Raw genomic sequence first — 13,613 nt, 5'->3', positions numbered from 1 at the left:
ACTGCCTGATGGGCAATAAAAAGCATTCCAGTCTAACCACAATCAGAAGTGTTCAATTCGGCTGTAATGTTCATCAGGACATTCTTTACAGCCAACAGAGCCGCGATTAAGCCAACCTATGTGGATCGACCAAAATTACACTGGGAGGAGGAAAAAAGTAAGAAGTTATGTAAGAGACCGCGACGAGAGGAGGAAAAACAAGCATCAAACCCTGAATGGGATTAGGAAAGGGGGAAAAGAAGACAGTAAATGAGCCAAAGGAATAAAATTACCTTCTCTCCGATTGTTACACAAGCTTTCGAATCCAAATCTCTGGGGGGTCTGAAACACAAAAACATTTGGTTACATATGAGCAGGTTAAAGTGTTCTTTAGAGGACACACATCGCACATTTCAGGCACAAAACAGCAGAATTTATTCTTCTGCAAAAACCACCAACTATGAAAAGATGCTTCTGGCTTTCAATTCACTTCAATTTTATGTTATTTACTTCCAACAGCAGTCGCCTCAGAGTGCTTCGTATTGTAAGGTAAATGTCCTTTGCTTTGGGAGCAGCGATTAAAAATAGAAAAAGTCAGAATCTTGAAATAAATAACTGAGCTTTTTCCCCATCAGAGCCAGTGGAGAGAACACAGACTGTATATGAGAGACGGAAGCAGCAACATCTGTTTGGTATTAAACCTAAAACTGAGTATTTTTACGATCTTGGTTTTGAGACAGGATGTAACAAGACCTGGCTTCAATTCAGTTTTATTTACACAGCACCAAATCACAACAACAGCCGCCTAAAGGTGCTTTATATTATAAGATAGAACCTACAATAATACATACAGGGAAAAACCCAACAATCATATGACCCCCTATGAGCAAGCACTTTGGTGACAGTGGGAAGGAGAAACTCCCTTTTAACAGGAAGAAACCTCCAGCAGAACCAGGCTCAGGGAGGGGCGGGGCCATCTGCTGCGATTGGTTAGGGGAGAGAAGGAAGACAGGATAAAGACATGCTGTGGAAGAGAGCTCCACTTTTCAGGACTGGAAACTGCGTCCATCCTTTATACCACAGGTGTCGAAGTCCAGGCCTCGAGGGCCGGCGTCCTGCAGGGTTTAGATGTGTCCTTGATCCAACACAGCTGATTTAAATTGCTAAATCTCCTCAACATATCTTGAAGTTCTCCAGAGGCCTAGTAATGAACTAATCTTTGATCCAGGCGTGTTGACACAGGGTGTTTTCTAAAACCTGCAGGAGTTCGACATCCCTGCTTTATACTATTCGCTTAACCTGTTTATACTACAGTGAAAAAAACATAGTAAACAACTAATAACAAAACTATATAAAAATATTAGATTAATTAGATATATTAAATAAGATGCAATACACAAAATAAGAAATTAAAATAAGCAGAAAAATACTACACTATTAAACAGATACTTTTGTAATTAAAAACAATGAGAAGCACAGTTAAACACAATAATGCAGCCACAGTGTTTCTGACATTTCATCTACAAGTTGGCTCTGAACCAGAAACGCCTCTGCAGCTGCAGGTTTCTTAATGAAGAGGACACACTTTAAAAATACACTGAACACTAACTCTTTTTGTTGGTTGCAGAAAACCTGTTCTTATCAAAAGTCAGCTGCAGACTGAGCTTCATGTTATCAAAAATGTGGAGAAAGAGCTCCAAACAGAGGCTTTTATTGTGGCGAGAACGTGCAGTTATCAGGGTAATTAAGACCAAAGAAATTTACTCTTTCATGTTCACACACTGCTTGAGGGTGTGGCTGACTGTAAAAGCGTGCTTACAGAGAAAGATGGTATTAGTGGGAGCGTAACTTCCTCCTCCTATTTCCTGCTGCTGCACAGATTTTCATTTCACATATTCAGCTTTCTGACTTGATTTAAGAAAGGGTCAGACGTGCAAACCGGGATAAATAATCACACAGATAGAAGCATGCGTGCATGTTTCAGTAACATTCTGCAGAAATGACACTTACACTGAGCTGGTACTGGTAGCCTGCTCAAACGCCTCCTTGGGGAGCTTGAGCACCCGCTTCCTCTTACCTGAAAACAAACACAAAACAACACGAGAGAGAAGCTGTGAGAGTTACAGCCGCATGAACAGTTTGAAATAAAATACACCAGGAGACGTCGTCAGAACCACTGACTACAACTGGGGAGTATTTGATACAGCTTGATGATTCAAGCCACACTGACCACCAGCATTAATGGTACAAGTTAATTGTGGAGCTGCGAGCTGCTCAGATACAACAGGGCAGCTGTGCATGTGCAGTAGGGCTGCCACAAACGATTATTTTGATAGTCGACTAGTCACCGATTATTTATGCGATTAGTCGACTAATCAGATCATCATCCACTGGACGTAAAACTACAGCTTATTGCACCAGCAGCATCTGCTCTTATATAACTATCATTAGCTTACAGCTTTAAGCTTTTAAGGTGCTAACTAAAAATAAAGACAAGATGATAGTTTATTCAATTTTAATGAAATTTGCAGATTGTTTCGGTGAAGTTTAATAAACTCCTTGCTATCTAAAATATAACAGGACACCGGAGTATATTCTGGAGCATCTCACACTTTTGATAATCAGCTGTCTGCTTGACGTTTATTCAGCTGTGTAAAAACTATAACTTTAATCTCAGACAAACCGATTTACTCAGGAACAAATAAAATACTAAAAAAAAAAAAAAAAAGCCAAACAACAACATTTTAAGTTATCTAAGTGACTCATATATATTTAACCTGAGTAGCGAAAGACGGCGGTGGGTTTGAAAACAATTTGCCGGGAGTCCGGTGTTCTCACCGCGCTAGTGACCTAGCCCCCGGCTAGCTATCGAGCTAGTGGGTAACAGACGTCTCCGAAAACGTCGGAGCGCTTTTGAAAATATGTGGTGTCCTGATAAACTGAGCCGATATTTGAGGTTTACACAGCTACATTCTCGGCTGAAAATATGTTAAACGTTTATTTTGTGACCCAGAAAGAATAATAAGAGTAATATTAAAACTAACTAGCTGCCGCCATTGTTGGAAACTGAGCTGGGCCGCGCTATGAATTCTGGGACACAGCTGCTTCTTCTTCTTCTTCTTCGGGGTTTAACGGCAGCTGGCATCCTTGTACATGCAGTGCTGCCATCTTCTGTTTCAGTCCGTTATTACACTCTTAAATCCTGCTACTTATTCCTGCGTCTTTTGGGATCTTACAAAGCTTCAAACGACGCGTCGACTATTAAATCAGTCGTCGACGATTTTGATAGTCGACGTAATCGTGACTAGTCGACAAATCGTGGCAGCCCTAATGTGCAGCTCTGCACGAACGAGGAGAAAGGAGGCAGAGGGAGACAGACACCGGGGAGTCTATTTCTGTCTCCCAGTGAAAGAACAGCAAAAGCTTTTTTTCCCCCCAAACTAATTGTTGACAAGCAAAACCTATCCATTATCTTCCAATTATCCAAAGTTAGGCTGCTGTGGCAGCAGGCTCAGCAGGGTATTCTAGACGTCCTTGTCCCCAGCAGCACTTTGCAGTTCCTGCTGGCGTCTCGTCCCAGCTGGGCGTGCCCCAAACCACCTCAATTGGCTCTTTTAGACATGAAGGAGCAACGGCTCTACTCCGAGCTCCCTCAGCATGTCTGAGTGCCCTTACTCCGTCACCCCGGAGCTCGTCCTGCTCGTGCCTGCAACCCTATTCTTTTGGTGACTACCCGGAGCTCACAGCAGTCCAGTACAAGCTCATTACTGCTGGCTCAGCAACAATCCACCAGCCTGCCACCTCTCAGCCTTCTCAGCATTCCTGAAGATTCTGAGATGAAGTGATTTCAATGAATTTATCCTTAGTGGTCCCACCTGGAGGATGACCAACTTCATGAGAAATTTGGTTTTAATTCACTTAATGGACTGTTTGTTTGTATCACGTTTCACTTAGGGATTTGTGATTAATGAAACTCAAAGTGGTGAAAATCTTTCCAACTTTGTTGCACATGTGACACAGAGCTGAAGTGTGGAAGCAACGATTTCTTCATCGTCTGCCGAGGTTAGCTCCTTGAACTGGTTTGTGGGTTGCCAAGATGTGGGTTGAAACTACACAATCTGGCAACATTGTATATGTATTTTAGTTGTTCATAATAGAGTCTGAGAGTCATACAAATGACTACATTTTACCTGCAATGACTGCAAAACTGTGAGATTGTCTTAAAACTTCCATACAAACAAATATCAAAGATCTGTGACATCAAACCAAGAGAAGAATTCTTTCGACACTTCTAGAAGCAAAAACCTCAAGATGACAGTTTTGGTTGAATTACAGTAAATCACATATCTGCTGCAACTCCCTGTATTTGTGCAAACTTGTGTAACAGTGGAGTCTGAGTGAAGCTCAGAGCAGCACAGAGCAGACTCATGAGGCTCCGGAGGATGGGTTCACTGGCAGTGGAGCGTACCCCAAAATGAAAGCATACTTAACTTCTTAACATAGCTCAGGATGAGAGATCAGTTCATCATCCTCCTCGGCCTTTGTTTTCTCCCCTTCGGCAACACCAGAGCGCTCGCTCTGTAAACCTGATTATGTGCATTTTTCTGTCCATTCAGCCAACGTGCAGCTGTCAACAACATTAAAAGCGGGAAATTCATAAGAAATACCTGCATATATCTGCACTCCAGGATGATCAACTGTTCAAACACAGATGACCTCATACTTCTTCAACAGCAACCGGCCACTGAAAAGCCAAAAACGCCCACTGCTGCAAAAGGGACCGAAAGATCCCGCAGTTAGCACTCCCTGACCTGGCCTGGATCAATCTACAATGCGGTGCTTTACGTCTGCATTTTTCCATTTTCTGCTGATACAGCATCTTATCCGTACTCACGCTTGGATGCAGTGGGTGAATCCAGATCCTAACTGACACTGAGACACAAGAAGCCGAAGGAGAAAAGGAGATCTGGGAGCCCAGGTGTGCTTGCTCCATGTGGAGATGCTACACTGACAGTTTAACGGCCAGACGCCTCGTTAATGCGCGCACTCGAGTGTGTCGATGCTCTCCTCGTCTGCAGGTAGCAACTGACTCCAACCTCCTCAGAGTTTGCTCATCGTCAGATTCATTTCCAGATGGGTCTTAGGGGGAAGAAATGGATAGATATTGTGCCTCTGCTCACCCCCATCAGCCTGCTCTACAAAAAGCAAAACCATGCAGTTTACACCCACATGCAGGTCTGACCTTTGGTATGAGACACCTGCTTTCAGTTTAGCAGCTCAAAACAAATGAGAGGAAACCCTGGTGTCTATGCATGTTCAACGGGCCAGGAAGTGACCCACTAATATCCAAATATGCATGTCTGAAAAATAACAGAAATGTCTGGAGTCAGAAACTTTGCTCTACAATTTCACATCAATTACAGAGTAAATTGTCAGTTAAATTTGACCACAATAAAGACCAAATATGGGTCAGATTACTGTCGATTCCCAGTAATGAAAATAACCTGCGGTGAATAAACATTAACGGGAGCTGAAGTTTAGCTCGTTGTTTCCAGCTGTTGTGTGGATCCTGCTACAAACACACATTTATGTGCATTCACTAAACACCACTCACACCGCTGGTAAGCTAATGAACTATGACAAATTCCTGATACGTGAACGCTGGACTGATCCGACAGGCGAGCAGTCGCGCGCAGAAAAGTCTCAAATCTGCCGTTAAATCATTTGTTAACAGTTATTAAAGAGTTTCACTTATTTTTGCTCAGTTTGGTTTTTTTATTTCATTATAATTTATAACTGGTAACAGAGTGAGTGCCTGAAATGAATGAATGCACTGTATGAACGTGTGAAAGAAGCACTAAGAAGCACTTAAAGTAGAAAAGCACTAAATAAGTAAACTACAGCTCCATAATAGATGGCTGTAGTTACTGAGAGATCATCGTCTCATTTTAGAGCCTTGAGATGAGCCTCTTCATCACCTTCACCTTAAAAAGAATAACAAGACTTGTAATTGACCACTCGTTAGCCAATGAATGTGTGGTTTCACAACACAAACCCTCCATTTTGAAATATTTTCAGAATGGACTTCTTTTTTTTTTTAATGAACCAAAATGAGTAACTGGAACCGGAAACTGGGCAGGAAACGGCTCACAGACTTCTGTAGAACCAGAAGCCTTTTTGCAACCACAGCAATCAGATAGAACGCAGCTTTGATGCACTTCCACGCAGGCTTCCTTTTTCTGACCCCGAAGCTACGCCCAGGTTTTATTCTGTCCTTGCAATAAACACGTGTGTCTGTACTGTTGTTCTTCATCTGGGTTGTGAGTTTCATCAAACTGACAAAACAACAGCTGTTTGAGCTCAATGTGTCATTTCAGTTTGTTTTTTATTAATCTAAAGACACTTTTGCTCATTTCAGTGTGTATGGACACATTTCTATGTGGCCTTAGTGATAATAACTACTTCAATGTGGCAACAGGTAGTCTATAATGCACATTACACACATGCACACACAAAAAGTGCACTCAATAATTACACAGCCATATATCCAACAGGCTATATCATGTGCAGACAGCATCCTGGAGGATGAAATAAGGAACTGTCCTTGTCCTGTTTCTTTATGATGAACATGTGGAGAGCACAGACATGTCTGTAGATCTTGCGTAATTCCTTCCTTCCTGTACTCATAATGATTTTTGGGGGTTTTTTTTACTCATAGAGGTTTACACCCACATGTGTATCCGAAATGCTGAAGAAAGCCACGTGCTATACGCATAACAGCGAGTGCTGAAATTCTTATTAATAGTCTAATGACAAAGTTAGCACATTTTATTGTAAGTGGCTGCGGTCAGAAAGCAACACTGTGCAGCTCCCAAAGACACAGTCGCCATTCACACTTCTGGCATGTTGAAAGTCATGTGTGAATGAGACGTGCACGGACTGGTTAAGGTTTCTTAAACAGTCAAACTATCACAGAAAAATGGCCACAAGATGACCCGCTCTCATTCCCGCAGAGTCAAACACAGCTGCCGATCTGCAGGCCCCGCTGCAGCACGATTAGATGCATAGGAAAATCTGCTCAGCGTGATATTCTGACACATGGGTTAACCGTTCTTCATGTTGTGAATGGACACATTTAACTCAAACCACAACCTCTTCTCAAAGTTGACCCGTGAGTTTTGACCAAACTCAGCTGTTAGTGAAAGCAAAAGTAGATAAGCAAGTGAAAATGAAAGTAAACAGTGGCTGAAACAGGAAAAGAAGAGCGGTCTGAGTTCACCGTCTTGTGATTTATCACTGCCATATCACATGGCCCATAATATGCCCTTTTAAACAAGTTTCAGACATGACAATGATGTTTACAGATAAACCTAAAAAAAACCACCTTTTATTGATGATTCTTATCATAAGGTGCTGCCAAATTTTACATATGGTGACTGATATTGTGGGACCTTATGTAATGTAATGTGCTTAATTTAACCATTGCTCAGAATACACTGCTGCTGCTTATCGCCCACATTTGGGGGCAAAATTCAACCCCAATGTTAAAATACAAACTTCAGATCCTAAATTTGAACATGTTCCTTTAGACCCTCAGAGACAACAACAGACAGAACAATTAAGAAAGTGGGTGAAGCTGTAGTTTTTCTATGTGTATAACTCGGCAGAGTTATGCAAAAACTGTCATTAATAAATTTATGAGGACACAAAAGCATGAAGGCTGCTTGTCAAAGGGTAATCAAACCACAGCGTTTGCTGCCAGGCAGTCATGTTGGATCTGCTTGCGTACTTCCCGGTGAATGGATGGAAAAGCATGCGATGCTTGGAGCAGCTGATGCACGCTCAAAGGTAACATTTAAGGAAACCACAGAGTCTGCTGCCCTTTGATGTCGTGACATGTTATTTAAAGGAAAACTCAAGGTGTGGCTCTTCAAAAAGCTGACGAGCACTGCCAGAGCAATTACTCGGATTTCTCACATTGCTATCCTGAGATAAAACATACACACAAGTGACTGCGAGCGGATCTGTAATTTAAAAAAATAATAAATAAAAAAGCTTAAGTCAGATCAAACACACTCCTGTGTGCCCACATTTTTTCCTAACAGGGTGTGATGCCGCTGTGCTATGCGGCCCTCCACCGGTGGCCTCTTGCTGCCGGCCTCCTGGTCTCCACTTTCCAAAGATGCTTTGTTATACCAAAATGTCACTTTGAGCCCCTCCTACGTGCATTTACACAGACAACAATAGCAACTGGAAACCAGCACTGTGCTAACAACTCACACTGAAGACCAGAAAACACTCATAGAGATGACACCTGCACGGAGTCTGCACAACACACTTAAGCAACAGCCTTGTAGAGACATACTTAAGTATGTTTTCAATGTGCCTTAACAAGTCTGGTGGGTCTCTGGCAGCCAAGGCAGCTTCAGGAAATACTTCATTCCTGGCAGGAATTTTAGGTATTAGTCAAAGAATTCTTGGTTAAAAGCTTCAAATGAGTTCCACTCCTGAAAAAAAAACACAGCCAGTGTGTTTCAGTAGGAGACCAGGAGACAATTATGTTTTATTAAAGTGGTTTATCACATTAGCAACTAAACAAATCCCCCTTTCCCCCCAAATACTTGCATAGATAATTACAGGAATGTTGCACAATCCCCATAAACAATTCTTATCAATGGTGCTGTGAAGTGAACTGCAGTGTAGTATAAAGCTAGTATCCTCTGCTATTATATTCCTCTGTATCTAATGTATATCTCCAACAGCAGACAGACCAGTGTAGATACTGTACACCTGAGTATCAGCAAAATAACAACAACTGTACCTGTATATTAATTGTATAGCCAAAACTACAGCTAGCTGGCTAACCGTTCCCTTAGCAGCCACTCCAAATGTTAGCTTCAAATCTCTGCTTTGTTACAGTCTATGAACTGTTTGATATTACACTGAGATAAGTATCAGAGTTTTGGGAAGCTAGTCAGCTACCATTCCCCCATATATGATTTTGTTTGTGATATGTTAGCAAGTAAGATATAAATAGTGAGCTAACGGCAACTTAGCTAAGCTGCAGAAACAGCTAATGGGTAGTTCATAACGATTAAGCAAGTGGACAGATAAGCCCTGGAATAAATTAGGGGATTTCTTCCCTTCACAAAAGTATTTTACTTAATGGGATAGCGTGCACATTACCTTAAGATCAGATAGAAGAAAGACAGCTTAGGAGAGTATTTGATCCAAAAACCAAACAATCCTTTTAGGAATCAAATAGTAGCCTAAATCATCATTCAGTCAAACAGGCTTCATTAGATAAAACACTTTTATTCTGGTTTATGTTAGCTAAACTTGTCTGCAACATCCATTGATGCTTATCACAGCAGCTACCTGGCTAATCTTAGCCTTCCTCCTTGGCAGCAAAACACTGCCTGAAATAGTGAGGACTGCATTTACTGGATATATTGTAAAACATGCCTTAGTTTATTCACCTGATAAGAAACATAGCACAGGCAAGATACCAAGAGCACCAAAGATGCTCCCACTGGGGGGGAAGGACTGTAGTTATAGTATTTCTAACAGAGACCACATGGTTATTATGGATATGGTTATACAACACAAGCTATTGTAGAGTAAGTTCAATATCAAGTGTCAACCACATGCCTAGAGACCTGGTGCCAACAATCTGCAAACAACCAGTCTACCAGTCAATTGCTAGTGTGCAAGGTTGCAAGGAGACATACAGTGTCACAACTTTTAACAACTTTGGTTGTTAACAAATGGACAGCGACTTGTCTGCAAATGCTCAAACACCTGTACTGCACCTGAAAAGTTTGATGCAAACTGAAAAAGAAGAATGTTTGCCTTAAAAGTAAAAGTTCCACCTTTGTAAATATGTTACAATATTAGCACAGCCTTTCCTTTGAAAGGGAACATTCTACCCTTCCAACTTAAAAGTTTCACTACATCTCAGAGAGTAAATGGCGAGTGTTTCCAGACACATTGCCATCTTCTACACAAATGGTAGGCAACCAAACGAATCACACTGAGATTTGTGGTGATTTCACCTGGCAACAGCCAGAAACCTCCAGGAACCAATCACCAGCCGGTCAGGAAATACACTTTTTTTCCTAAAACACTACCGATTTCCGGGAGGTCACCAACCAGTCTCGAGGCCTGTATGATGGAGATCTTAATAAACTGTGCTCAGAAAGGAGGAACAGATAAAAATACAGCAGAGGAAAATCCTAAATTTATTCCTGTTATAATGTAACAAATACATCAATTAATGAAGCATATTCACAAATTTAGTCCTTTTATAGAAGCTCAGATTTACCAGCTTTTGCTCTGCGCTCACAGCACCATAAAAATAAACATGTAATTTCTCTTTGACTTGCTTTAACACATCAGTCCGTTGATGAAGATCCAAAGATCCCTCCATGTCTACATTTTACCGGAATATACAATGTCTACAGCAGTATATTATAAAGAAACTACAAAAAAATAAAAATACAGCATTAAAGCATGAATGAATCAAACGATCCACTTGACAACTGCCACTGTTTTTTCTCCATTTTAACATTAGCTGGCATACTAAAACAGCATTCAAAGTGAGTGCTGCCTGGACAAGGCCAAAAGATATTTAAGTAGATAAAGTGATATTTATATGATGGAGAGATTTGAGACGCCAAAGCATGACTGCTAATTTGCCACAAATGCTTCTCGCTAGCTGACTGGAATGACTACAAAAACTCCACTTCCTGCTGTTACAGTAACTTCACACTAAGTGCAACACAAACAATGAAAGCTGACAGGACACGGACCATTTCATTTCAATAGTTTAACGCTGTTTTTAATTATTATTACTTGCAAAAGATTTGTGAATGCAAATTTAAAACTGACAGGAAGAAAAGATACGAACAACACTAGTGTTTCCCTTTAGGAGACATGGGTGGATTCTATCACTATTCAAAAAAGATGCAACATGATAAACAATCAGTTTAAGCACTAAACACAGTCAAAGAAACCACAGCAGAACAGAAGTAATGAGTTCATATTTAACTTTTGCATAAAAGGCCAATAGCACTTTTTAACATAATATTCTCTATAGGTGAGAACAAGAACCGGCAATAACAACAACTCATCCGTGCTTCTCAGCCTGATGGAACTTGAATTGGATTTAAAAGGTAACCTGGTAACAAACAAATAAAAACACAACCTCTGTAGCGGAAGTAACGACAAGTTCCACATTAAGAGAAAGGAAAGATTAGCACTGTTGTATGCATTAAGCAGACCTGGAAGTTTGTCAGATGATTGACCTCAGTGTCAGGACAAAAGCCTCACTGTGTGATCACACTGAAGCGACAGCATCCTTTTTCCTCCACAAGTGAAAAATGCTTCTGCCTTACAGCAGCAAGGAGATCATGAGACAAGAGACAACATGTTCCTCAAAGCCAGGAGACAGCGTTATTCTCCACACTATTGCGGGAATATTAACATGCATGGCATATTCCAGCAAAATCAGTGGCAACATGCAGCAGGGCCAACATGAACAATAAGGGCAGTAGGTGCAAAATGCATCTAAAGCGCTGCTTTAGATGCATTTTGAGGGCTGCACAGCTCAAAATCTGCTGCAACTCTGATGAGAAATGACAAGAAGAGAGGAGCAAACAGAGGTGTAGGAAAGAAGCCGAGAGAAGGTGGTGGAGGGTTGGAGGGGCAGAGCATTATGTAATCTCTGTGGCTGGAAGGAAAATGCACAAGCTCGGCTTTGTAACAAAATACAAGACCACATCCTTAAATTATGCTTCAAGTAAGGATGTTATAGTGCCAAAAATTGACAATCAGCAATTTCACAATTTTTGCTACACTCTTCAAGTAAAAGGACAAATGAGGGAAATGAATTTAAATGAGGGACCTGCTCATTGGCAGGTCTCTCGTTTAAATTTACATCTACCAGAAGAGATTCAGACGCTTTTCCTCACACTGCAACTTTTTATACCCCATCATTTAAGGGCCACGCCTTGATATCTTGGTTATGTAACGTAACCGCAGATTCTATGAGTCCAGGCTACCTAACAGTTTACAAATGCTAACACAAAAAAGAAATGCTAACACAAAGAAAACGCTACATTACATGGTACACAATATTTTCATGCAGCGTTGTTAGCATTTCCCAAATTACCTGCATCATGACAGCTAAAGTCTCTGCTAGCCAATGCTAGCTAAGTTTAGGTTGCACTACAAAGTAGCCCTCAACAGGTCAGTGTTCACTGGCTTCAGATCAGATTTTAAAGTTTACACATACTCCACACAGCTTTGGCATTCATGCAGACAGTTAACGATAATGCTAACATTACACACATTAACTGTGCTACCTCCTAAAACATTGGATATTGCAATAAAAAATAAAGAGCTTATTTCACATCCGAAGGCGAGCCAAACAAACAGCATTTCCTATAAAACAGCTCACTTTGCAGTGGACTTTGGGTTTTCTAACCATGCAGACCTTTTACACACACTAGAAAACTTTAGCACTCAAGCAAAAACTTTATACATACAGTCCATTTTATTCCAGGTTAAAGAACAAATTGCTGCAAAGCGAGAGCTACCACTTAGGTTGTAGCCAGACAGACAATGTAAAGCTAAACCAAAAATCCATGTTAAGGGAAAGTTAAAGGCTTAAAAGCCAGCATGGAAACTGTAATACAGAATTTGGATTGAAAGGAGGAAACAACTCAAACTTATCAGATCTGAATGCCTCAAAGAGAAAGAGTGTGAACACAGTCTTTCCATTTAGCTACTTTCTTCCTGCTTTGATGCAGAGTCCTGGTAATTCATTGACTTTGGTGCCGACTTGTGCAAACTACTATATTTCAGTTTGATAGGTAGTGGAGTGGAATTATAACATAGCATAGCATGATAAACTAAAGTGCTTATAACTCAAGACTGCCCGTCAGTAAAGTACTTGCATAAAAAGGCATTTCAAAGCCTACAAGGAAGTGTAGTGAGCAAGCTAAAACTATTCTTTCTTCAGATTATGTTACATAACTGACATGCACAACTCCTTTTATTCTTGCTGAGCTCAATATCAAACTTGAACACTGTGGTAGTGGCAGTGTGGGTTAATTAAAAACAGCAGTACATATCATTCCCGGTGATTTGCAGCACATGAGCTCAAGTATGCAGTGAAATGCCAGAGGGAGGCCACGGGAGATGAGCGCCTGCACGGAGACACTCCTTGTTCCCACTGAAACCGGCGAGAACAAGGAAGGTGAGTAATTAGATATAACACACGCAATTATTTCCGTCTCAAGAAGTGACGGTGACAAGAGAAGAGCCGAGGGAGACAATGCTTCCAGTTTCTGCCCCACCCAGCATGAGCATGCAACCAGCCTTGCATGTCATGCATGACAGTTTGAGAGCAAGAAAAAAGGAAATAATGCAGAGAAGAATGTTTGCAGGAAAGACAGTGCTGCAGAAACAGAGGCAGAGTGCATACAGAAAGCCTCAATGTGTGAGGGCCTGAGGGCTAATGAGCCCGGATGACGGGGGGAACGCATGGTGCCAGCTGCTAACCCACACATGCACTCCGGCTGGAATTCCAACAATCCCAAGAGTTCCTCAATGGAATTCCACAGAGCCAG

At 41.2% G+C, this 13,613-nt stretch overlaps 1 protein-coding gene across 2 annotated transcripts in view; it reads right to left on the bottom strand.

The window, feature by feature from the left end:
- map2k6 (mitogen-activated protein kinase kinase 6) overlaps positions 1-13,613 on the bottom strand; it is a 42,478-nt gene that overhangs the window by 19,773 nt on the left and 9,092 nt on the right. Inside the window, exons 1-3 of one of the 2 annotated variants that reach the window (XM_026177910.1) lie at positions 3,024-3,045; positions 1,990-2,056; positions 273-321 (exon numbers count right to left, since the gene is read on the bottom strand). In XM_026177910.1, coding sequence (XP_026033695.1) covers positions 273-321; positions 1,990-2,056; positions 3,024-3,036 — 129 coding nt within the window. In that variant the 5' untranslated portion in view covers positions 3,037-3,045. Of the gene's footprint in view, positions 1-272; positions 322-1,989; positions 2,057-3,023; positions 3,046-13,613 lie in introns of those variants that run through there. The other variant, XM_026177909.1, reaches the window with a different exon arrangement.

Source organism: Astatotilapia calliptera, chromosome 8, assembly GCF_900246225.1.
Source record: "Astatotilapia calliptera chromosome 8, fAstCal1.2, whole genome shotgun sequence".
In the NCBI taxonomy this organism is placed as follows: domain Eukaryota; kingdom Metazoa; phylum Chordata; class Actinopteri; order Cichliformes; family Cichlidae; genus Astatotilapia; species Astatotilapia calliptera.
The sequence above is the reverse complement of the archived record's forward strand: the minus strand, read 5'-3'. Positions and strand labels throughout refer to the sequence as shown.